Source organism: Mustela nigripes, chromosome 6 (genome assembly GCF_022355385.1).
Source record: "Mustela nigripes isolate SB6536 chromosome 6, MUSNIG.SB6536, whole genome shotgun sequence".
Taxonomy (NCBI): Eukaryota; Metazoa; Chordata; class Mammalia; order Carnivora; family Mustelidae; genus Mustela; species Mustela nigripes.
In genome coordinates, this window is record NC_081562.1 from 92,270,055 (window position 1) to 92,294,546 (window position 24,492).

The 24,492-nt window shown below is 42.5% G+C and overlaps 1 protein-coding gene across 2 annotated transcripts in view; it reads left to right on the forward strand.

Moving 5' to 3' along the window:
- Positions 1–16,925, forward strand: part of HSD17B6 (hydroxysteroid 17-beta dehydrogenase 6) — a 40,319-nt gene extending 23,394 nt beyond the window's left edge. Inside the window, exons 2-5 of one of the 2 annotated variants that reach the window (XM_059403469.1) lie at positions 5,333–5,662; positions 7,219–7,477; positions 12,373–12,536; positions 15,917–16,925. In XM_059403469.1, coding sequence (XP_059259452.1) covers positions 5,350–5,662; positions 7,219–7,477; positions 12,373–12,536; positions 15,917–16,134 — 954 coding nt within the window. In that variant the 5' untranslated portion in view covers positions 5,333–5,349 and the 3' untranslated portion in view covers positions 16,135–16,925. Of the gene's footprint in view, positions 1–5,329; positions 5,663–7,218; positions 7,478–12,372; positions 12,537–15,916 lie in introns of both variants that reach the window. The other variant, XM_059403468.1, reaches the window with a different exon arrangement.
- Positions 16,926–24,492: the final 7,567 nt, after the last annotated feature.

Consider the following 24,492-nt stretch of genomic DNA (forward strand, 5'->3'; position numbering starts at 1 on the left):
GTGGCCAGGCCCAACCACATGGCCTTTGCTCTATAAAAGTTAGTCTGTAAGGGAGAGAGGGGTCGCCCTCTCTTGTAAGAGGTGCGGCCCCGAACGTTCGGTTTGATTCTTTTTTTTTTTTTTTTTAAAGATTTTATTTATTTGACAAGTAGGCAGAGAGGCAAGCAGAGAGAGAGACAGGAGGAAGCAGGCTCCCTGCCGAGCAGAGAGCCCAATTCGGGACTTGATCCCAGAACCCTGAAATCATGACCTGAGCTGAAGGCAGAGGCTTAACCCACTGAGCCATCCAGGCGCCCTTGGTTTGATTCTTGATGGTTGACGTGAAATAAAGCTTTGCTTGACCTTCGCTTTGTATCAGTCTTACTCCTTTAATCACGGACCCATTATTGGGGGACCCAACAGTAGAGCTTATCTGGATTTTGGCAGGGAGGGCAAGAGGTCAGCTCATCTGTGGAAGGAGAGCCCGATGAACATGAGGCTGGGAAATTGAGAAGGTTGGAGATTTGGAATGGGTCTTATTGGGAACACACAAGGGGAGGGTCAGATGGAGGCAAACAGAAGGTCTGCCTTGTGTCAGCAAAGTCCAGCGGAGATGGGGTATTATTGATTTGCTGTGGAAATCGCTGGTTTGTTTTCTAGCCTTTCTCTAGTGCCACTTGGCAGCTGGCAACGAGGGAATGTGGATAGTAAAGGCTTTGAGACACCAGTAAAACACCCCTCAAGTGGCTGGCCCCAGGACCTACACTGAATAAGGAGGCAAATGAAGCCATAAGAGGACTGTAATAATATGAGACTGAGCAAAGGGTGGGCGCTGTAGGAGGAGGGAGACAGGGAGAGGCGAGGGAAGGAGGGGGAGAGATACGAAGGGGCTGTAGTTAGAGAGGGCAGTTTCAGCTTTCAAGATCTTTGTGGAAGAGCAGTTTCAAACGATGATGAAGACCAAGGATGGCGAGGGTCCGGCCTGAAGTAAAGAGTAGATCTTAGTTTGTGCATTACGGTTATGAAGGTGTTTTCTGAGTTCAACTTTAAAACTCCTTAAAGAAAATTAACCAGGTGGTGTCCTTTGGATGAGAAGGAAAGAGACAATACGGTGTGAGAAAGCTAAGTTCAGTTGATGGACAGGAAGTGAGAAAATGTCTAGAGGTGCTAAATCAAGAAATAGTAGTATAAACATATAAATCTCCTGGGTCAAAGGCAGAAACATAAGTGATTGCATGGCTTTTGCAGACAAATGGTTATAAAACCAAGCAGGCCACTTGGGGTTTGATCTTTGAAGTACTCAAGGCATATTTAGGGAATTTGATTCATGTTCAGGTTTGGTGCCCGGAGAGTCTCTCTGGCCTGGCATGTCTCTTCTATGAGTGCAGTCCTCTCGCTGCTGGCTATGCGGTTGAAGAGTAAGACCCCGGAAGGCTGTGCGGCCTGAACTGCTCTCTGATGGGGGAAATGGATTTTCATCTTTGATTAACATCAGGAAGTGACTCTTAGTCAATAAACAGGCAGGAGGAAGCCCTGTTACTATAGCACACTGGAGAATGCAGAATGCAGGTGTACAGGAGAGCCAGAAGCATCTGGCTAGAGAATGGAAAGCTCTCAGGTTGGAGAGAGAAAGTTGGGAATGGGAGAGAGATCATGGGGAGGTGGAGGGAGAGGGGAAAAAAGGAAGTGGGGAGAGGGAGGGAATACTAAAGTTGGGAGGGGACTAGGGATAGTGTAAGTCTAAGGAATTTTGGAAGCAGGGTTTCCAGGACCTTGAGGGGCAATAGCTATTGTTGGGAAAAGGTCATTTATTACTGTCTAGTAAAGCCTTAGTTATGAGACCCTTTCGATGTTTGTCAGTGGGTCATAGGCTTGGGGGATGATTGCCAACATGTATCTTGGGGAGCAGAGATAAGGGAAGTTTCTGAAAGAAAATTTTTTTTTAAAGATTTTATTTATTTATTTATTTGAGAGAGAGAGAGGGAGAGAGAGCATGAGATGGGGGAAGGTCAGAGGGAGAAGCAGACTCCCTGTGGAGCTGGGAGCCCAATGCGGAACTCGATCCCACGACTCCGGGACTCCAGGACCATGACCGGAGCCAAAGGCAGTTGCCCAACCAACTGAGCCACCCAGATGCCCCAGAATTTTTATATGTTTAAGTGGACTTACAGGGTCCTGTGGGTCGGGCTGAAATTGCCTTTTGGCCTTAATGAACTGTCAGCATCCAGGCAGCTGAGTTCCTAGAGGAATGTCACTCCGCCTGTCAATGGGCTGTAAGTAGTAAGGAAATTTAATAATTTTCCTTCTGCCTTTGTTTCCTATGTCAACACTATCTACCGGAGATAGCATCAGATCCCACAGGTGAAAGGTTCAATCCTGCAAGACTGCCCCCCTCCCCTACCCCCCACCCCATCTCCAGCCCCTACTGCAGATGCCAGCCACCAGCCCAGCTTATCACCAGTACTTCTGACTGACAGGCTACACATTGGAAGTTCCAAGATCGCTGGAAGTTCCAATGATTCCCTTTTTGGGTTCTATTAATTTGCTAAAGGCCCTCACAGAACTCACAGAAATGCTTAACTCTACAGAACAAACTGGAGGTCTCCAGGGGAGAGGGGTGGGTGGGCGGAAGGAGTGAAGGGGGCTAAGAGCACATTTATCACGATGAGCACTGAGTAATGTGTAGAATTGTCAAATCACTATACTGTACACCTGAAACTGATGTACCACTATATGTTAACTCTACTGGGTCCTGGGATCGAGTCCTACATCGGGCTCTCTGCTCAGCGGGGAGCCTGCTTCCCTCTCTCTCTCTCTGCCTGCCTCTCTGTCTACTTGTGATCTCTCTCTGTAAAATAAATAAATAAAATCTTTAAAAAAAAAAGATTTTATATTTGTTTATTTGACAGACAGAGATCACAAGCAGGCAGAGAGAGAGAGAGAGAGAGAGAGAGAGGAGGAAGCAGGCTCCCCGCTGAGCAGAGAGCCCGATGCGGGGCTCGATCCCAGGATCCTGGGATCATGACCTGAGCTGAAGGCAGAGGCTTTAACCCACTGAGCCACCCAGGCGCCCCTTTGTTTCATTTATCTATCTAACAGCATTTATCCAACCACACAGCCCCGGCTGTATACCCTTCACTGTGCCAGCTGCAGAGGAATCGATAGCCTGAGCTCGCAAGGGCTTCATAGTCTACAAGTCGGAGGAAGCAGTGTGATGTCATGATACGCTCAAGTACAGGCTGCAGCTGGGATGTGGGGTGTGGGGGGGCGAGTGGTCCCTTTTGTTTGATCAGGGGTCGGGTTAAGAGGGGTCCAAAAGTCTTCTGCCTGGACCCTTCTCCCCCTCCTTTGCCCTGAGCTATACTTCATCTCTCAGTGCTCATCTATAAAATAATGCGGCGGTTGTGGAGGTGTATTGCTCAGATGTCTTTTCAAGAGAATCTGCTTTGAGGAGTCAGGTTGACTCACAGCCCCCAGCTATTGTTTTTGGATCTGCGATGGCCTGTATACTGAGGCACGCTTCTCCTGGGCACCCCCAGCTAGTGACGGAGCATGGTGGCAGCAATGGAGCCCAGCCAGTTCTGCCCAGTGCAGGGTTCTACTGGACAGTCTCAGCTCAAAGGCCCCCCATTTGCCTGGCTGAGACTTTCTGAGGGTCCTATACGTTAAGGAGCCTCCTCTCAACTCCTCCCTCCTCTTTCTTCTTTCAGAGGCTCTCAGACCTGCACCACCACCTACTACTGCACTCTCCCCTTTATCCTCTCGTGTATTTTCCCCACCAAATCACTCACATGCCTGAATGTTTTGGCATTTGAACCTGACACAGGGATATGACAGGACCTGCCTTAGAGTGCTGTTGTGAGAATTCAGTGAGTTCGTATATGGGGACAGCTTAGAAAAGAGCCTGGTACACAGCAAGTGTTAGGCTATTGTTGTTGTTAGCTATTGTTACGATTATTTTATTACCCTTTAGATCTCAACTTCTATTTACTCTCTCTCCAGAAACCTCAGATCTCCTAGAGTGCTCCAGCAGCATGTTGTCCTTAATTCTGTTCCATTGCTTTGTTTTCTTGTTGGCCTTCACCCTTAGATGGTAAATTCAATGAATAATGGAACCTTGTTGGGTTTACTGTTGTTTATCCATGCCTAACATTGTGTCTGACTCATAGTAGGTGTTGAATTGGTGTTTGTTGAGTCAAAATGATCGTTGAGCTGAGTATTAATGGATGAGTGTTATTGGCCAAATGGATGAGGACTGGGAAAGAAGGGATTGTTGAGAGAATTGTGTACTGGGCCATGAAAGGCCTGTACTGTGTGGGGTACTGGAAGCTGCTATGACTAAAGAGTGCATGCAAGAGGGATGTGGCAAAAAAAGAAGCCTAAGGAGTAAGTCAAGGGTCAGAGCACCTCGATGGCCTGAATGCCAAGCCAAAGAGTGTGAATGGCATAGATTCACCTCACACAGGTGTCATGTGCTTATGATGTGCTGGTGGGCTCACGCCCATCTGTGATGGTGTCTTACGTCCTTATGAATCATATGGTACTGCACCCAACACTATAGGTTGCCCCCAAATGGTGGCTGTTTCTCTAGAACTACATGAAGAAATGTAGGCCTCTCTGAACATTCATTTCAACAATGCATCTGATTGGTCTTTATTTACAAACTGCCTTGGCTGCAGTATCTCCCCTAGACAGTTGGGTCTCTTAACCTACGTCTTTGACTTCCTCACAGCCCTGTTAAATATACCTTCCACTCGCACTGTGGTACAGATCTCTCAAGCTAAATCTGCCCATCCTACTCCTCAGTGTAATACCTCCCGATAACAGCACACTCTGGTTGCCTGTAAGATAACGTCCAGATTCCTTAGCGTGGCCCAGAAGGAACGCTCTGGTCTGGGCATCTGGGTCCTCTGTATGCTCTGTGGCACACCGTGCTGAAGTGCTTGTAGGCATCAGGAAGGCATGCTGCCCACTACTTCCTTCAAATACACACTGTGGCTGCCTGGAATGTTCTTCATCTGGATCTGCTTCTTGAACTCTTAGCTATCTTACAGGAAGTAGTTGCCAAAACACTGCCCCCTGTGAAGCCATTTCTAACTTGTTAGGCCTCAAGTCCCACTCATTTGCAGCCTTGTCAGACTGTTTGTTTGTTGTTATGACACTGGCCACACTGCATGGCACTTGTCCTGTTATCTCCAATGCCCTCCCTGGACTGTGGCTTCCGGAGTATTGGTGACTGTGGAGTCCCCAGCCCCAGGAGCAGTGTCTGGCACATAGCATATCCTCAGTAGATAACTGGTTAAAGAGAAAAGGACAGAAGGGAATGAAAGCTGGTCTCTTTCTTTTGAAGCAGAAGGGAGTCCCCTCACCATGTGGCTGTGCCTGGCGGCCCTCGTGGGCCTCTACTTCCTCCTGCGCTGGTACCGGGAGAGGCAGGTGGTGAGCCACCTCCGAGACAAGTACGTCTTCATCACGGGCTGTGACTCGGGCTTCGGGAACCTGCTGGCCCGGCAGCTGGACCTGCGAGGCTTGAGGGTGCTGGCCGCGTGTCTGACGGAGGAGGGGGCCCAGCAGCTGAGAGGCCAGACGTCAGACAGGCTGGAGACGGTGATCCTGGACGTCACCAAGACAGAGAGCATATCGGCAGCCACTCAGTGGGTGAGGGAGCGTGTCGGGCACAGAGGTAAGGAGAAGTAGTTTCTCCTTTCATTTACTTGGGCATGAAGTTGTTAAAGTTTTCTCTCTATATGTAATACCCCAAAGTAGGGCCTAAAAGGCTTTCTCATTTGAAGGATAGAGGTGATCTTCAGTGGTGTTTCATTTCCTTAACAATGTTTATCTTGAAAAATGAGCCAAATAGATCTGAAGCTATTATCTCTCCTTGCCAATGGGTATTTATAACCATAGTTCTTTATGTTTATGTTTAAAGAATTTTCAAGGTATTCTTAAGAAACTGATCTTCTCCCCTTGGCTACCGTTTAAAATAGAGTCATTCCTGGGCACCTGGGTGGCTCAGTTGGTTAAGCGTCTGTCTTTAATTGAGTCCTACATGGAGGGGCAGGGGAAGGAGGGTCCCTGCTCAGCGGGGAGTCTGCTTCTCCCTCTCCCCCTGCCACTCTCCCTGCTTTTGTGCCCTCTCTTTCTGACAAATATATAAATAAATGAAATCTTTAAAAAAAAAGTTATATTTAGCATACATATTTTATATGATAAGTCTTATACTTCTGGTATCTAATGTCTTTGTGAGTCTTTTTTTGCTTCTTTTGATTCTGTTGGTTCTTGCATTTGGTGTTTTGTTTCCTTCTGTATTTTGATTTATGACCATGAACTACAATTTTTCTTAGTAACTCTGGTGATTCCCTGATGCCTGATATAAAGATTTTTCCAGAGAGGATCCATGTTTGCTTCTATCATATGCCAGGGGTGCTCAGAAGCCTTGACCACCTTGAACTTAATTCTTGGCTTGACATTTTTGGACCATCCAGATAGTGGGAATTGGGCTGCAAACTCTAATGAGAAATGGCTTGTAATAATGATTCCTCAGGGTTGGTAGGGATGATTCTTGCTCCCTCCTCACAACGGCAAAGTTCAAGGTGGACAGTGTTGCTCTCAGTCCTTTGGAAGGACTTTCTATCTCACCGTTATATGGATAGCATAACCATTAAAGATCCCAGTTTAATGAAGAAAGTATTTTTTATTAGAATACCTACCTTAGGTCCTGGACTTCATATCTTATTGTGTATTTTTTTGAGGCTATAAATATTGAAATTCAAGTTCACACTGGTTGGCAAATTCCCTCAAATCAAAAGCCAGCACCAATGTTCTCTTTATTGTCTCTGGATTCCTGCCTTTTCTTAGTTTTTGCCCTGACCTTCCTCTACTTTCTTGTTAACTGATGGATTTAAGAACATTAAAAAAAATAGGGGCGCCTGGGTGGCTCAGTCGTTAAGTGTCACCTTCGGCTCAGGTCATGATCCCAGGGTCCTGGGATTGAGCCGCGCATTGGGTTCCCTGCTCGGCAGGAAGCCTGCTTCTCCCTCTCCCTCTGCTGCTCCCCTGCTTGTGTTCACTCTCTCTGTCAAATAAATAAATAAGTAAATAATCTTAAAAAAAAAAAAAGAACATTAAAAAAAAATATTTTTTCTAACATTTTTAGTTGCTGTCAGCCCGAAGACGAATTAAGGTAAATAGTCTGTCGGTTTTGTCTGAAACTGAACTTCTGCTTTGACTTTGTTTTAGGACTCTGGGGCATGGTCAACAATGCAGGCATCTTCCACCCACACTGCTACATCGAGTGGCTGAAGATGGAAACCTATATGGAAGTCTTCAAAGTGAACCTCATTGGTTTGATTGAGTTGACCTTGAGCATGCTTCCCTTGGTGAGGAGAGCACGTGGGAGGATTGTTAATGTCTCCAGCATTCTGGGAAGAATTGCTTCCTTTGGAGGAATCTACTGTAGCTCCAAGTATGGAGTAGAAGCCTTTTCAGATATTCTGAGGTAACGCTCTTAAGTTAAAACAAAAGCAACAAATATGTCATAGGCACTGTGCTAATTGCTTTTGCCTACATTATTTTATTTCATTACTCCAAAAATCTTGATTTATAGATATTATTACTAGTTTGTTTTATATAGGAAACTGAGGCTCCGATTTAAGTCTCTTTCCCAAAGTTCACCAGCCGCAACTCAGTTTTGGCAAAACTGTGTTTTGGCTGTAGGTCTTTGTTTCCTTCCACCACATCACACTTTGATTCTCAAGATTTAGCCTTGATAAAATTTTATTTCTCAGGGCACCTGGGTAATTCACACGGTTAAGCAAGCGTCTTATCCCAGGGTCCTAGGATCAAGCCCCACATCGGCCTCCCTGCTCAGTGGGGAGTCTGCTTCTCTCTCTGCCTGCTGCTCCCCCCCTTGTACTCTCTGTGTTAAGTAAATACATAAAATTTTTTTTAAAAATTTCATTTCTGAAGAGAAGATGACTGTCTTCTTTCCTCTTTACAGTGAGCCTGTCCTTGTCTCTCCATGGTGACTCTGACTCTCTTTGTCTCTGGGCACTCATCTGCTTTACTCTATATCTCTTTTCTTTATCTAAGCACTTCTTTTCTTAGACCTTCTGTTCGTCCTCCATGGCCCATTATGGCCCTGGGTTTACCTCCTGGCTTTTTTTCAGGCACTGTTTCAGGCATGTGTTGCTCTGTCAGCTGCTTCCTTTTTATATTTCCCTTTACCTTTTCATTCCTAAGAGGGAGGACTCTGTTAGCTTTGTTTATTTTCTGTGTGTGCCAGGTGACCTATTCTGTGACATTTTCGTGTGCTTTATTATGTGCCAGGCACTGTTGTGAGTACTTCACATCTAACAGGTCATTTAATTTTCATAGCAACCCAATGAGGAAGGTCTTATTTTTATCCTTAGTGTGTGTGTGAGGAAACAGGGGCAGAGATTAGTAGGTCGCTATGGTCATAACACAGGTAGTAATAGACAGAGCCACTCTCCAAGGCTAAGCAGGGCTCTCTCCTCCCTGGTCCAGTTAGCTGGGGACACGATGGGGTAGTCACATGGCACAAAATATTGCCACACATACTCTCTGTTAAGCAGGAACTGACTTTAGGGCAGTTTCATTCTTGGAAATGAGCTGTGAGTATTTTAGGCACCATGTATTAGCTTCCTATGGCTGCTGTAATTTTTTTTTTTTAATTTTAAAAAAATTTTAAAAGATTTTATTTATTTATTTGACACAGAGAGATCACAAGTAGGCAGAGAGGCAGGCAGAGAGAGAGAGGAAGGGAAGCAGGCTCCCTACTGAGCAGAGAGCCTGGTACGGGGCTTGGGGCTCGATCCTATGATCCTGGGATCATGACCGGAGCTGAAGGCAGAGGCTTTAACCCACTGAGCTACCCAGGCGCCCCTCTTTTTTTTTTTTTTTTTTAAGATTTTATTTTTTTAAGTAATTTCCACACCCAACGTGGGGCTTGAACTCACAGCCCCAAGATCAAGAGTCACATGCTCTGCCGACTGAGCCAGCCAGGTGTCCTGTGGCTGCTATAATTTGGAGTGTCTGAAAACAACACATACTTATTCCCTCACAGTTCTGGAGGCCGAAGTCTGAAATCAGTGTTACTGGGCCCAAATCAAGTTGTTGACAGGGCCAGGTTCCTTCTGAAGGCTCTAGGGGAGAATCTGTTCCATGCCTCTTCCAGCATCTATGGGCTGTCAGTATTCCTTGGCTTGTTGCTACATCACTCCAGTCTCTGCCTCCAAGGTCACATTGCCTTCTGTTCCTCTGTGGGCCTTCAACTCTGCCTCTGTCTCTCTTATAAAGATAGTTGTGATTGCGGGCACCTGGTGGCTCAGTCGGTTAAGCATCTGCCTTTGGCTCAGGTCATGATTGCAGGGTCCTGGGATCAGAATCCACATCAGTCTCCCTGCTCAGCAGGGAGTCTGCTTCTCCCTTTCCTCCTTGCTTATGCTCTCTTTTGCTATCTCTCTCGAATAAATAAATAAAATATTTTAAAAAAAGGTAGTTGTGATTGCACACCCATATTATCTAGTATAATCTCCCTGTCTCAATATCCTTAATTTAATCACAACTTCAGGGTACCACATGGGTTCCAGGGATTAGGACCCGGTATCTTTGGGGGCCATTATTTAGCTTATCACGTGCCATGACCGGTAGGTATCTCTCATAATACACATATTATATTATCTGCCTAGGAAGGGAATAGGGAAATAATTGAAGTCATGCGAGTTGTCACCATGGGACAGGTGCCTTGCTTGGCTTCCAGCCTAACTTACCTTCTGTCTGCCTCCACGGGGCTGCTGCCTGTGTTTCACTGGTGTCTCAGACCAAGAGCAAAGAATGGCCTTCTAATGTTCAAATCATGATTTTCTTTAGAAAATTCCAGTGTGCTCTAATTGTGCTAAGGCCAAACAGGGAAAGGAAGATCTGGCCCACACATGAGCTGGACTTTAAGAGGGAATGCAGATCTCACGGTGTGATGGGAATCACAGTGAGGAAGCCGCAAGGGGAAGTGAAATTCTAGGGCAGAAGCACCATGGGCTTACACAGCCCTCTCTCTTTTCCAGCACACACAGCCATTGACAGTTTTTCTCTGAGGCCCTACCATGGAAAGTTTTAGATTTTGCTTTGATAAGGGAGGCTTTTCCTTTAGAAAAGTCGTTTTTAACCACTAGGTTGCCTCAGAGCCTGGATGGCTTATTCACACAGATTGTCAGGTCTCATCCCCAGAGTTCCTGACTTAATAAATCTGGACTAGGGGCGCCTGGGTGGCTCAGTGGGTTAAAGCCTCTGCTTTCGGCTCAGGTCATGATCCCAGGGTTCTGGGATCGAGCCCCGGATGGGGCTCTCTGCTCAGCAGGGACCCTGCTTCCTCCTCTCTCTCTGCCTACCTCTCAGCCTACTTGTAATCTCTGCCTGTCAAATAAATAAATAAAATCTTTAAAAAAAAAAAATCTGGACTAGAGCCCAGTAAATTTGTATTTCTAACAGACTCCCAGATGCTGATGTTGCCATTTATCTGGGGACCACACTTTGAGAACCATTCAGAGCTTTAGGGGGTCATGATGCTATGTGTTTTACCTTCTTAATGACCAATTATTTCAAACATTTCTCCTTGAAATCAGCTTGGGCTTCACCTTTTTCAGTGAGGCCACTTCAGCCTCCAGATTAGGGAACACCCCTCATCACTGTCCCCAAATACCTAGACTATACTTCTCCCATGGTACACAATGCCATCTTATTTCACTTGGTGAAGGCAGTACTTAGCACAGTGCCTGGTACATACCCAGCCCCCGGTAAGGATTCTGGAACTCTTTGTTGAACTAACCTGAATATTCTGGAATGACCAATGACTTGTAATTTTCATGCCCACCTCAGATTCCATTAATGGTCTTTTGTAGTCTTTGAATATATAGTAATTCCATGCTTCTGCAGGTCCAGTTCCCACTATCTGGTATTCTGTTCTTCCCCTTTCATCACGCAGAAATTTCCTCTTTATCCTTCAAGGTTCAAGTGAAACAGTCTCTCCTCATTGAAGCCTTCCTTGACTCCCTCAGAAACTCTCTGCCTCCTCCTCTCTACTTATGTAGCCCCTTGAATATCTCTCCTTTATAATTCTTTTTATTTATTTAAAAAGATTATTTATTTATTTGACAGAGAGAGAGAGAGATCACAAGTAGACAGAGAGGCAGGCAGAGAGAGAGGAGGAAGCAGGCTCCCTGCTGAGCAGAGAGAGCCCAATGCGGGACTCCATCCCAGGACCCTGAGATCACGACCCGAGCCAAAGGCAGCAGCTTAACCCACTGAGCCACCCAGGCGCCCCTATAATTCTTTCTTTTTTTTTTTTAAAGGTTATTTGTTTATTGATTTGACAGAGAGAGAGAGAAGAGAGCACAAGGAGGGGTAGCAGCAGAGGGAGAGGGAGAAGCAGGCTCCCTGCTCTGCTGGGATCACGACCCTAGCTGAAGGCAGATGCTCGACCCTCTGAATCACCCAGGCGCCCCTGTAATTCTTTTGAGTTGTGTTAACAATGATTTGCTTACTTGTCAGACTCACTCATTGTGAGCTTTTTTTTTTTTTTGAAGATTTTAAAAAAATTTATTTATTTGACAGACAGATCACAAGTAGGCAGAGAGGCAGGCAGAGAGGGAGAGGGGAGGAAGCAGGCTCCCTGCCGAGCAGGAAGCCCAATAAGAGGCTTGATCCCAGGATCCTGGTATCATAACCTGAGCCGAAGGCAGAGGCTTTAACCCACTGAGCCACCCAGGTGCCCCTCATTGTGAGCTTCTGAGGCAAGCAACTGAGTCTTAATTTTCTGAGATTGTGCATGTAAGATGCTTAGCACAGTAGCTGCCATAAAAATGCTAACTTTCTTTGTTCTTCCTTGTGTCCTTCATGGATCCCCTGTCTAAAACAGGGTAGGGACTTCATGACTCTGTGAAAAAAATGGATGTAGAATTGAATGGTTCTGGTAGTTTGTATAATCATGTCCCCATTGTTGGACCTAGGAAATTAAAAACATTTTTTTTCCTTTTCCTCTCTGCTTCTTTATCCTTCAAAATATTCAGTAGAGATGTTTTTAAAAACTTGTTTTGTTTTCCTCCATGAGGGCACTGAAGTCATGTCTTTCAGTCAAAAGAGTTAACTCCTGGGGCGCCTGGGTGGCTCAGTGGTTTAAGCCTCTGCCTTAGCTCAGGTCATGATCTCGGGGTCCTGGGATCGAGCTCCACATTGGGCTCTCTGCTCAGCCGGGAGCCTGCTTCTCCCTCTCTCTCTGCCTGCCTCTCTGTCTACTTGTGATCTCTCTCTGTGTGTCAAAAAAATAAATAAAATCTTTAAAAAAAAAAAAAGAGTTAACTCCAGGGTTTGTATTTTCAGGCGTGAGCTTCAACATTTTGGGGTGAAAATTAGCATAGTTGAGCCTGGCTACTTCAGAACCGGAATGACAGAGTTGCAGCGGTGCCTGGAGAAACTCAAGCAAGCCTGGGAAGAAGTCCCTGAACATGTTAAAGAAGCCTATGGACAGAAGTTTTTTGATGCCCGTGAGCTTTTCTTTTCCTAAGATAATGGCTAACCTTGCCTGAGAAGGGGAAAAGAGGGTTGGTGAAGAATGGTGAAGATGGGCAGGTCCTCTGAGAACAAAACTCCTTAAACAAAGCCTTCGCAGGATAGGAGGTGTTGGGTAAGGTCCCATGGCCCTCATTGTTGGCTTGGTGATGGCTTTCATGGCTGAGAAGAGGTTGTATGGACAGCCTAGGGCCAATGCTCGTTCTGCCCTGTTACGTATGGGCTGGGCCATCTACGTACTAGGGAGGCAGGCTAGAGGCCTGGAACCTCTGGGTCTTGAGAGGGGTGTGCGCTTCTGTAGTCTGGTGGGACTGGTGTGGGAGGCCTGCACAACTGAAGTACAGCCTTCAGTATTGTCTACCCCTTTAGTAATAAAGGGCCCAGGCACAAACTCCATGCCTTATTGTTGGGGGAGGGAGGGGTGTGGGTAGAGAGGACTAGGTGAAGGCCAGCTTTGCAAGGCTTTATTGGCCGAGGCCAGAGACACGTGCAGTGCAGTCTTCAGGAGCCTCCTGGGAGTGAGATGGTTCAATGTCTGTAAGAATGGCATTCTTATGACTAAAAGGCAGTTTGGGGGTAGAGGTAAAGCAGCCTTCTTCATAGGAGTAAGTCATTCACCTTGGTGTGGGGTTCCATCTTCCTGGGGGAAGCGATGGTTTTTCTTCACACAAAGGAGTCAGCAGCTTGCCAAGGCCAAAGGGAGCAGCTCGCCTTTCAAAAGGGGACCCTGTGATGGGTGGGTCCCAGCAGCCCAGGCACTGGCTTTGAGTGATACTGTAGTCCGGAGAAAAGAAGGCAGACAGAGGTGCAGACAGAAGACTCCCGACCTCCAGCACTGTCATTCTGTCATTCACAGACATTCTGGGTGCATCAGGCCTAAGAGGGTCACGATTAGCAGAGGGGGGAAAAATTGAATCAAGAAAAAAGCTGTCACAAAACAGTACCTGAGCCTCTCAGAACTCATAGCAAGCTAGGGAAATATCGTTCCCAACATGGCAGAGGGCCAGCTGTAGTTATAAACTCTTCCCTGTCTAAGGTTTTAAACTGTATTAGGGAATTTTTTTTCCCATCTGGATACATAGAGTTTGACAATAGAAATTAAGAGGAAAATAGAATTTATTGCAGTGACTATACATAAAAGTACATATAGATATAAAAGGAGATATATATATATATATATATGTCTGTCATGATTTAAAAGTAGTTACAGGATGCCTGGGTGGCTCATCAGTTAAGTGTCTGCCTTCAGCTCAGGTCATGATCCTAGGGTCCTGGGATTGAGTCCCGAGTTGGCTTGCTGCTCCTACTGCTTGTGGTCACGCTCTGTCATGCTCTCTCTCTGACAAATAAATAAAATCTTTTAAAAAAAGAATATAAAAGGAATTGGAATTGTTCAAAGAGTTATTATCAATATAAAGTTGTTAATAAGGTATTTTTTATTCTTTTTCTTATTGGTCCTTTAAAATTGGTGTATATTTTATACTTATAGCATATCTTAACTTGGATGCTAAATTTTCCTAGGAAATACTTCATCTGTAGATTAAGAAAATTTAGAGTCACTGGAGCATTATTTATAAGAATATAAATTACCTTATTAACAATTTCACAATGATAATAAATACTGAAATGGTAGTATTTTGGATATGGAGGATTAAATTATAACTATTTTTTTTTAAGATTTTATTTATTTGGCAGACAGAGATTACAAGTAGGCAGAGAGTCAGGCAGAGAGAGAGGAGGAAGCAGGTTCCCTGCTGAGCAGAGAACCAGATGCAGGGCTCCAGGATCCTGAGGCCATGACCTGAGCCAAAGGCAGAGGCTTTAACCCAATGAGCCACCCAGGCGCCCCAAATAACTATATTATTAAAATTAATTTCATGTGGGTTTTTTTTTTTTTTTTTTTGAGGATTTGATTTAATTATTTGACAGACGGAGTCCATAAGTAGGCAGAGAGGCAGGCAAAGAGAGAGGGGGGAGCAGGCTGGCCGCAGAGCATAGAGCCAGATGCGGGGCTCCATCCCAGGACCCTGGGATCATGACCTGAGCCGAAGGCAGAGGCTTTAACCCACTGAGCCACCCAGGCACTCCTCATGTGTTTCCTTTTTAAAATATTTTTAACTTTTAAATTTTTTTAAATTTATTTTTTGAAAAGATTTTTATTTATTAATTTATTGGACAGAAAAAGAAACAGTGAGAGAGGAATACAAGGGGGGGAGTGGGAGAGGGAGAGGCAAGCTTCCTGCTGAGCAGGAAGCCTGATTTGAGTCTCGATCCCAGGACCGTGGGATTATGACCCAAACTGAAGGCAGCTGCCCAACCATCTGAACCACCCAGGTGCCCCCTGTTTTCTTTTTTTTTTAAGTGGCAACTAGAAAATTTAAGATTACATATGTGGGTCTCATTATTATTTCTATTGGATAACACTGTAGATTATTCTGATCCATGGACAACTCCAAAAATACTAAAATGTTTTCCAGAAATAGATTTGAGTTTTATTTTTTATTTTTTTAAAGATTTTATTTATTTATTTGACAGAGAGAGATCACAAGTAGGCAGAGAGGCAGGCAGAGAGAGAGAGAGGAGGAAGCAGACTCCCCGCTGAGCAGAGAGCCCGATGTGGGACTCGATCCCAGGACCCTGAGATCATGACCCGAGCCGAAGGCAGCGGCTTAACCCACTGAGCCACCCAGGCGTCCCCTAGATTTGAGTTTTAAAATGAAAATTAATTAAAATTTAAAAATTCAGTTTTTAGTCATACTAGCTATATTTTAGGTCTTCAATAGCTACATTTGGCTAATGGCTGTCACTGGGAAGCATAGATCTACAGCCTAATCCTTGTAGAAATCAAATGTCGTTAGATTTCTGTGGCTGTATAGCAGGGTCTTAACCTTAAAATATAAGGAATAAAGATTTTATTTATTTATTTGACAGACAGAGATCACAGGTAGTCAGAGAAGCAGGCAGAGAGAGAGGAGGAAGCAGGCTCCCTGCTGAGCAGAGAGCCCAATGCAGGGCTCGATCCCAGGGCCCTGCTGGGATCATGACCTGAGCCGAAGGCAGAGGCTTTAACCCATTGAGCTATCTAGGCACCCCTAAAATACAAGGAATAAGATTGGTGCACCTGCGTGGCTCAGTTGGTGAAGTGTTTGCCTTTGGCTCAGGGCATGATCTCAGGGTCTTGGGATTGAGCCCTTGTGTCAGGCTCCCTGCTCAGTGGGCAGCCTGATTCTCCATCTCTCTCTGCCCCTCTTCCCCGCTCATGCTCTCTTTCTCTCTCAAATAAATAAATAAGATCTTGTTGAAAAAAACCGCAAGGAATAAGATGGCTGACCACCATTTCTCTGTTTGTATACAGATTACAATGGCGTCAAACAAGAGCTGTTGAAATGTAGCACAAACCTGAACCTCGTCACTGACTGCATGGAACATGCTTTGACATCTGTGTATCCCCGCACTCGATACTCAGCTGGTTGGGATTCTCAGTTTTTTTTCATTCCTCTGTCCTATTTACCTACATCACTGTCAGACTACATACTGACTAGGTCCTGGCCCAAACCAGCCCAGGCTGTCTGAAGAAAACTGGTTTGATTGCTCTCGAAATGAAGAAGACGAAAGTCCGAAATTGATACTTAGTGTCTCAGTACTCCTTATTAGGAACTAACATGTTTATAGTCCAGATATCCAAAGCTTATTCCTTGAGGAATTTTTACTATTTTAAGAATTTTTTGATGAGAATATTTCCAAAATACATCATTCTTCTTTGCCTGTTAAACAGAATAAACAGAAAATAATTCAACTTGTTTTGGTATTATTTCTTTATGTTAATGAATAGTTCTGGGCTATGATAATACTATTGCTTGAGGACTATTTAGAAATATATGGGCTTCTTTATCCTTATTTTTTTTCTATGGTACTTTTTTTTTCTACTCTGGTACTTTTAATAAATATTTCATTTTGCTTTCTTCTCTGCCAGCTATTTTTGATGATGTTTCTTCTTGTTTAAAAATAAAAGATTTTTAATTTTGTAAATGAAAATAATACACACACACACACATGCACACACACAGTTAAATGTTCCATTAATACTCAAAAGCTTAAAAATAAAAAACAACAGTTCCCCATGCTTCATTGCTGCTCCTCAGAGGTAAATGCTTTCAACTTTTACCTATTTCTTCTGGCATCAACCTCTATATTTCTATGTAATATACTGTTATTTCTTGATTTATTAAGTTTAGACATTCTCAATTGATTTCCCACTAAGAAAAATCCTGTTGATTTTCCTATTAGTTTATTTATACCACTTTCCTGACCATTTCCTGTATCCCAATATTTTAAATAAAATTTTATCTTATTTTCAGAATTAATAGTGTTTGCATTGTTAAGTATGTGAATATTGCTTACTGTTTAGTCAAATATTTTTCCTTTATAATACCATCTTTTTGTTTTTCTTAGAGTTAATTATTGCCTTGCTTTTTTACTTGCAGTATTTTAAATTTACTTTACTTTTTTTTGGTTCTTGCAGATGTCAGAACACTATCAGTAGTATTTTTAGATAGTTAAACAGATTATCATTCCATTTCAACTGATCCAATAAAGGATCACACTTTGATTTAGTTGTTATGTCCCTGTTCTCTGATTTAATCTATAATATTTTCTTCACTTCAAAAAAGAATCTTTTATAATACAGACATTTTTGAAAAGTATTAGTTATTTTGTAAAGCATGTCCTCATGATCAGATCTGGGTTATGCATTTTGGCAGAAATGCCACAGAAGTAATACGGAGTCCCTCTCAATGCATCATATCAGTGGGCATAGATGTCAGTTTATCTCATTATTGGTGATGTTTTTAAGTTTGAACCCTTGGTTAAAATAGAGTCTGCCAAGGAGCACCTGGGTGGCTCAGTTGATTGTCTGCCTTCATCTTAGGTTGTGCTCCTAGCATCCTGAGATCGAGCTCCACATTGGGCTGTCAGCTCAGCGGGACATCTACTTCTTCCTCTCTCTGGCTTGTGCTGTCTCTCTCTCTCTCAAATAAATAAAAATCTTTTTTTTTAAAAAAATGGAGTCTCTCCACTGTAAAGTTAATTTTTTTCTTTTGTAACTAATAAATAATTCGTGAGGATATTTTGAGATTATCTAAATGTCCTGTTCCTCATCAAACTTTTACCTACTAATTTTAGAATTATTAATGATTCTTTTTAAAATCAGTTACTACTATGATGATTATGAATGATTTTTAACTCCCTCATTCCATCTACATTTACAAGTTGAAATTTCCATCTCCTTTATTTTTGTATTTATTATAAGAATGGACTCATGGGGTCACCTGGGTGGCACAGTCAGTTGAGCCTCTGCCTTTGGTTCAAGTAATGATCCTAGAGACCTGGGATTGAGCCCCACGTTGGGCTCCCTGCTCAGTTGGGAGTCTGCTTCTCCCTCTGCCTCTCCCCCAGCTTGTGCTCTCTCTCCCTTGCTCACTCTCCCTGCAAATAAATTAATAAAATCTTTAAAAAAAAAGGAATGGACTCATGGATTATTAGTTTAATTAGTTATAAGCCATTTCTGTCATTATGTATTTCGTATTTTTAGAATTCTTATATTTGTACAACTTTATTATTATTTTTAAAAGATTATTTATTTGAGAGAGTGTGAGAGGGGGAAAGAGGGAGAGGGAGAGTGAATCTCAAGCAGACTCCATGCTGAGCGTGGAGCTGATGTGGGGCTGGATCTCACAAGGCTAAGATTATGACCCAAGCTGTAATCAAGAGTCAGTTGCTTAACCAACTGCTTTTGGCTGTGCTTTACCATTAACTCCAAGTGCCTGTGCATTCGTGTGCCCTTCTAGGACAAATTGGCACCAGCCACAGTGTGGCAAGACTCTCCCCCAGAGGATCAGCATGGGTCGGTGCCTCGCTGGCTTCCTAAAATTTGGAGTTTTGAAACCCAGCTAGTGGACCTCAGATAAAATATAGGAGCACTGCCCTGCTGGGTGAGCAGATGGCTTGGGCAATGACAGGGTGAAGGCAGGGATCTAAGGGGATCATGTGCCTGGGACACATGAGGGGTTATTGTTCACTCTTCTGTGAGGGCTTCCTAAACAGTGGTGGTGTGAACTTTGCCTGCCCCCGACCCCGCCCCCTATCAGCACAGTGCCCACAGTGGAGGCTTGAGCCGATTATACCAAACCACAGCCCCCTGCTAGGGCAAGTGTGCCTGAGAGTCAGAGTAGCAGTGGGCCCTCCCCCAGAAGACCAGCACAAACCCCCCACACGCACCAAGTCTACTGACCATAGAGTGCTGCAAAGCTTCAGCTCTGGGGCAACTAGGAAATAGAGTCTAACCTCTTTTAACAAGCAGACCAAAGCACACCCAGTTAGAACCTGCCACACACTAGCAAGTTCCCAACATTCTCCAACTCAGGCAAGGAGAAACACACACACACACACACACACACACACACACACACATACACACACTCCTTCCTCCAGTTCCTCCACCCTCCACGCCTGCCTGTGATAACCATGTATCTAAACTCTTTTCTATGAGTTTGGTCTCACATATAAGTGAGATCATACAGTATTTGTCTTTTTCTGACATGCCTTCGAGGTCTATCCATGTTGTCACAAATGGTAGAATTTCCTCATTTTTTTATTGCTGCTAATATTCCATTATATATACACACCACAACTTTATCCATTCATCCATCCACAGACACTTAGGTTGTTTCTCTGTCTTGAGCAATATCAGTAATGTTGCTATGAACATGGGAGTCCAGATATCTTTCAGAGTTAGTGTTTTTATTTCCTCTGGATATATTACCAAAAGTGGAATTGCTGGGTCATATCGTGGCTTTATCTTATTTTTTAATTTTTTGTGGAACTTTCACCAGCAGGGCACAAAGATTCCCTTTTCTCCACATCAGTACTAGCATTTGTTATCTCTTGTCTTTTTGATGATGAACATTTGAATGGATGTGAGGTGATACCTCACTGTGTGTGTGTGTGGTTTAGTTTTGTTTTTTTTTAAGATTTTATTTATCTATTTGACAGACGGAGATCACAAGTAGGCAGAGAGGCAGGCAGAGAGAGAGGAAGGGAAGCAGGCTCCCTGCTGAGCAGAAAGCCCTATGCGATGCGGGGCTTGATCCCAGGACCCTGGGATCATGACCTGAGCTGAAGGCAGAGGCTTTAACCCACTGAGCCACCCAGGCGCCCCTCAAGTTAATTTTTGTGGGTGGTATTAGATAAAGGTCCAGTTTTATTTTTTTACATATGAATAATAAATTTTCCCAGCACTATTTATTGAAGAGACTATCTTTTTTCCAGTAAGTATTCTTGGCTCTCTTGTCAAATATAAGCTGATTGTATATGCTTGGGTTTATCTCTGGGCTCTTGATTCTTTTCCATTGGTCTAACTGACTGTTTTTATGTCTACCATAATGTTTTAATCACTATAGCTTTATAGTGTAGCTTGAAATCAGGAAGTATGATGCCTCCTGCTTTGTTTTCTTGGGATTTCTTTGGCTATTAGGGGTCTTTTGTAGTTCCATATATATCACAAAGTTTTATTGTTAAATGGAAAGAACTTGAAGTTTATAAGCAAGAGAAACAATGATGGGGTTCTTGGCTGGTTCAGCTGGTACAACATGTGACTTGATTTCAAGGTTGTGAGTCTGAGTCTCACATTGGGTATAGAAATTACTTTAAAAAAAGAAAAGGAAAAGAAAAAATAATAGAAAGTAGACAGGGGAAGAAGAGAAAAAAAAAGAGACAAACCAAAAAACAGACTCTTCTTAACTACAGAGAACAAACAGTTACCAGAGGGGAGGTGGGTGTGGGGGATGGGTGAAACAGGTGAAGGGGATTAAGAGTGCACTTACCTTGATGAGCACTGAGTAAAATAGAAGATTGTTGAATCACTGTCTTATATACCTGAAACTAACTTGACACTGTATGTTAACTATAATGGAATTAAAAATTAAAAAAAATAAAGAAGGCCTAAATATAAATGAAGAGATATACCATGTTTACAGGTGGGTCAGAAGACTCAATTCTCAGGGGTCAGAAGACTCAATTGTTAATTCTCTAAAAAAGTGAAGAAAAGAAAAAAGAAAAATGGACAGAGGAAACGAAAAGCTGAATGACTAATAATTATATAAAATATATTCATTTTCACTAGTAATCAGAGAAATGAAAAGTAAAACCACAGAGAGATATAGTTCCACATCCATAATACTGCCAAAAATGAAAGTCAGCCAATATTAGGAGAGAAGATTCTACACTTCTATGCAAGATTAATTTATAGAGCCATTTTGGTGAACAATTTGGGAAATACCTGATAACGTTGAAGTGCATTTGCCCTATGAATCAACAATTTCACTTCTAGATACAAATCATAAATATCATACATTTACACAAGAAGACCTGTACAAAAATCTTGAGTATTCTATTGTTTGAATCATGATAAATTGGAAATAACTTATCTGTCAATTTACAGGATAATGGATAAATTGTAGTATGTTCATACAATGGTTGGTTGATCTACCTGTCATCCACCTATCTATCTCTCCAACCATCCATCCATCCATGTGATTGTTAACATGAATCTTCATGAGGATTAAGCTATATATATCAATGTGGGTAAAATTTAAAAACATAATGAGTGATAAAAATAAGTTGCAGAAGATCTGAACAGTAGTATATCTTTTGTTTAAAGTGTTAAAACTTGCAGAAAGTCCTATATCTTGCTTATGGATATAAATATATATAGTAGAAGAACTAGTATGTTTATGAGAATAATAAACACTAAATTCCTGGTTTTAGTTACCTTTGTGGATTGAGGAAGGGTATGTTGGAGATGTCAATTGAACTAACATTATATTTCTTAAACTACATGTTAGTAGTTAAGTAGGTTAGTTATATAGGCATAGGTGTTAATATTCTTTTTTTAAAGATGTATTTATTTATTTAAGATTGAGAGAGCATGGGGTAGGGAAGGGCAGAGGGAGAGGGGAAGGAAAATCCGAAGCAGAGTCCCTACTGAGCATGGAGCCCAATGCAGGGCTGGGTCCCAGGTCCCTGAGATCATGGCCTGAGCTGCTCAACTGACTGAGCCACCCAGGCATCCCTAATTAATACTCTTTTTACTATTTTGTAGGGCACAAATATTTAATAACAAAAATGAAATTTAAAGAAGTCATAGTCTGTATAATCTCAAACTATAGGAACTACATCCTTACCCATTACCATACCTTGTGTATAATAAACAGTCAAAAAGCACATCTTGAATGTAAAAAACAAACCACATTTTTTCAACAGGGAGTAATAATTTGAATCTACTTTTCTAGGTTCTCCTTTTAGTAGATACCATTGGAAATTTTATCGTGCCCAAATATGGTTTTAAAAAATATGTTTAAGTAGATCATTAACAGAAACTCCTATTTATCTTCTCGATTGGTTTAGTAAAGCATTACAAAATAGTCCTTGCTGAGGAAACCAATCAATAAATGTGACAGTAAAATTTTAACCTCTAGGACCTTGCATCTAGTAGTCATTAAATAAATATTTGTTGAATGAAGCAAATACAGGAAGTATAATATTATGTGAAGTGTAAAGGCTGTTTTTCTGATGCTTTGAGGGGAAACTTTTTTTGAGAAGTTAGCAGTTGTGGGAATAAAAATCCATTTAATTGCTGACTGGAACTCGAAAGAGTGCGCACTCTCTCTGCAGGTTTAGGAGTTTTCCCATGGCTACACTATTTTGCACAGCTGACATTCATTTAGGTGCGCTGGGCAGGATAAACAAAACATTGATCTTTCTGTTAATGAAAGGCTTAAGCAAAACCTCTAAGTCATTAACTTCTTATCTACATAGAAAGCTGTGTCCAAGAACATTATCAATTAAAAAAGAAAATAGCATGTATATTATGAAAGCTCTGTTATAATAAGTTTACACATAAAAAATAAATTTATACATGTATATATACATACATGCAAGCATGTAGTTTGTGTGGGAGAGAGAGAGAGAGAAATAATCCCAATTGTTGGTTTGTCTCAGAGGCAGGATGGGGGTTGGAACTAAACTTTCTGCATTGCACACTTTTGTAATATTTGAATTTTCTATAATTTATGTTGTGTTTATGATGGGGATATTTTATATTTCTATTTCTGGCAGGCCAGAAAACCAGTCTATTTTTAAAAAAGATTTTATTTATTTATTTGACAGAGAGAGATCATAAATAGGCAGAGAGAGGGGGAAGCATGCTCCCAGTTGAGCAGAGAGCCTGATTCGGGACTCCATCTCAGGACCCTGAGATCATGACCTGAGCTGAAGGCAGAGGCTTAAACTACTGAGCCACCCAGGTGCCTCGAAAACCAATCTATTAATCAGTGTGGTGAGGTTCTGGTTCTTAGGGAGTAGGACAAAGCACTGAGGTGCTTTTTACTCGGGGTTGATGATAGGGTGGGAGTTGGGGAGAGCATTACCCAAAACTTCTGCAATAATTTAAGGGACAAGCTGATGCTCTTACCACCTGTATAGCTTCTCATTGCAAGAGAACAAAGTAGAAAGGTCTAGATGTTTTCATACTTTTCAATTCCAGTTAAAGGAAGCCAAGCCCTGGAATGGTTTTCAGGGTTTCTCTTGATCTGGACTATTCACCCCTGAGCCCCGCAGTTAACTACCACTCTCCAAGTGGAGGCAGCCCGTTGGTAAGAAAGTCTCAAGTCCCCACTTAGGGCACTTTCACCTGTTGCTTGTGGGAATGTACATTGCTTCAAGCCTGTTGGGGGCGTTTGATTACACATCATTAGAATTTGTAATGTTTTAAATACTCTTACATTCAGCAATTTAACCAAGACTTTAGTCTGTGGGTATAAAGTATGGGCCAAGCAATGACTTAGCTACAAGGAATGCTTGCAGCTGCATTTTAAAAATATAAGCAAGAACAAATGAGAAATAATTTTAATTTCCAAAAATGCTGAAAAGCTATAAGAAAAATGAAGCAACTATATTATATACTATTTAATATATATATATTCCCAATATATTTAATAATATTAAATATTTCACAGGTTTAAGAATATTTAATTTATATTTATATAGTATAAAGTAAATATATTAATATTATTAAATAAAATGATCAAAACTTTATATTTAGGGGTGCCTGGGTGACTCAGTAGTTAAGCGTCTGCCTTCAGCTCAGGTCATGATCCCAGAGTCCTGCGATTGAGCCGTGCATCGGGCTCCCTGCTCCTCGGAAGTCCTGTTCTCCCTCTCCCACTTCCCCTGCTTGTGTTCCCTCTCTTGCTGTCTCTGTCAAAAAAAATAAATAAAATCTTTAAAAAAACAAAACAACCCCGGGGGCCTGGGTGGCTCAGTTGGTTAAGTGACTGCCTTCAGCTCAGGTCACGATTCTGGGGTGCAGGGATCAAGTCCTGCATTGGGCTCCCTGCTCAGCGGGTAGCCTGCTTTTTCCCTTCTCCTCCCCCCTCCTGCCCTCTCTCACTATCTCTGTCTCTGTCTCTGTCTCTCTCTCTCTCCAGTAAATAAATTAAAAAACAAAAAAACCCTTTATATTTAGTATAATAATTTTATAAATATATTCACAAAATTCTTCATAAGTAAAAAAAGACTACAAAACAGTCTGAATATTGTGGTCTACTTTTTATTTTATTTTATTTTTAAAACTATTTTATTTATTTATTTGACAGAGATCACAAGTAGGCAGAGAGGCAGGCAGAGAGAGAAAGCGGGAAGCAGGCTCTCCACTGAGCAAAGAGCCCAATGTGGGGCTTGTTCCCAGGACCCTGAGACCGTGACCTGAGCCGAAAGCAGAGGCTTTAACTCACTGAGCCACCCAGGCACCCCTAATTTTGATTTTAAAGAAGGATACTCATGGGGTGCCTGGGTGGCTCAGTGGGTTAAAGCCTC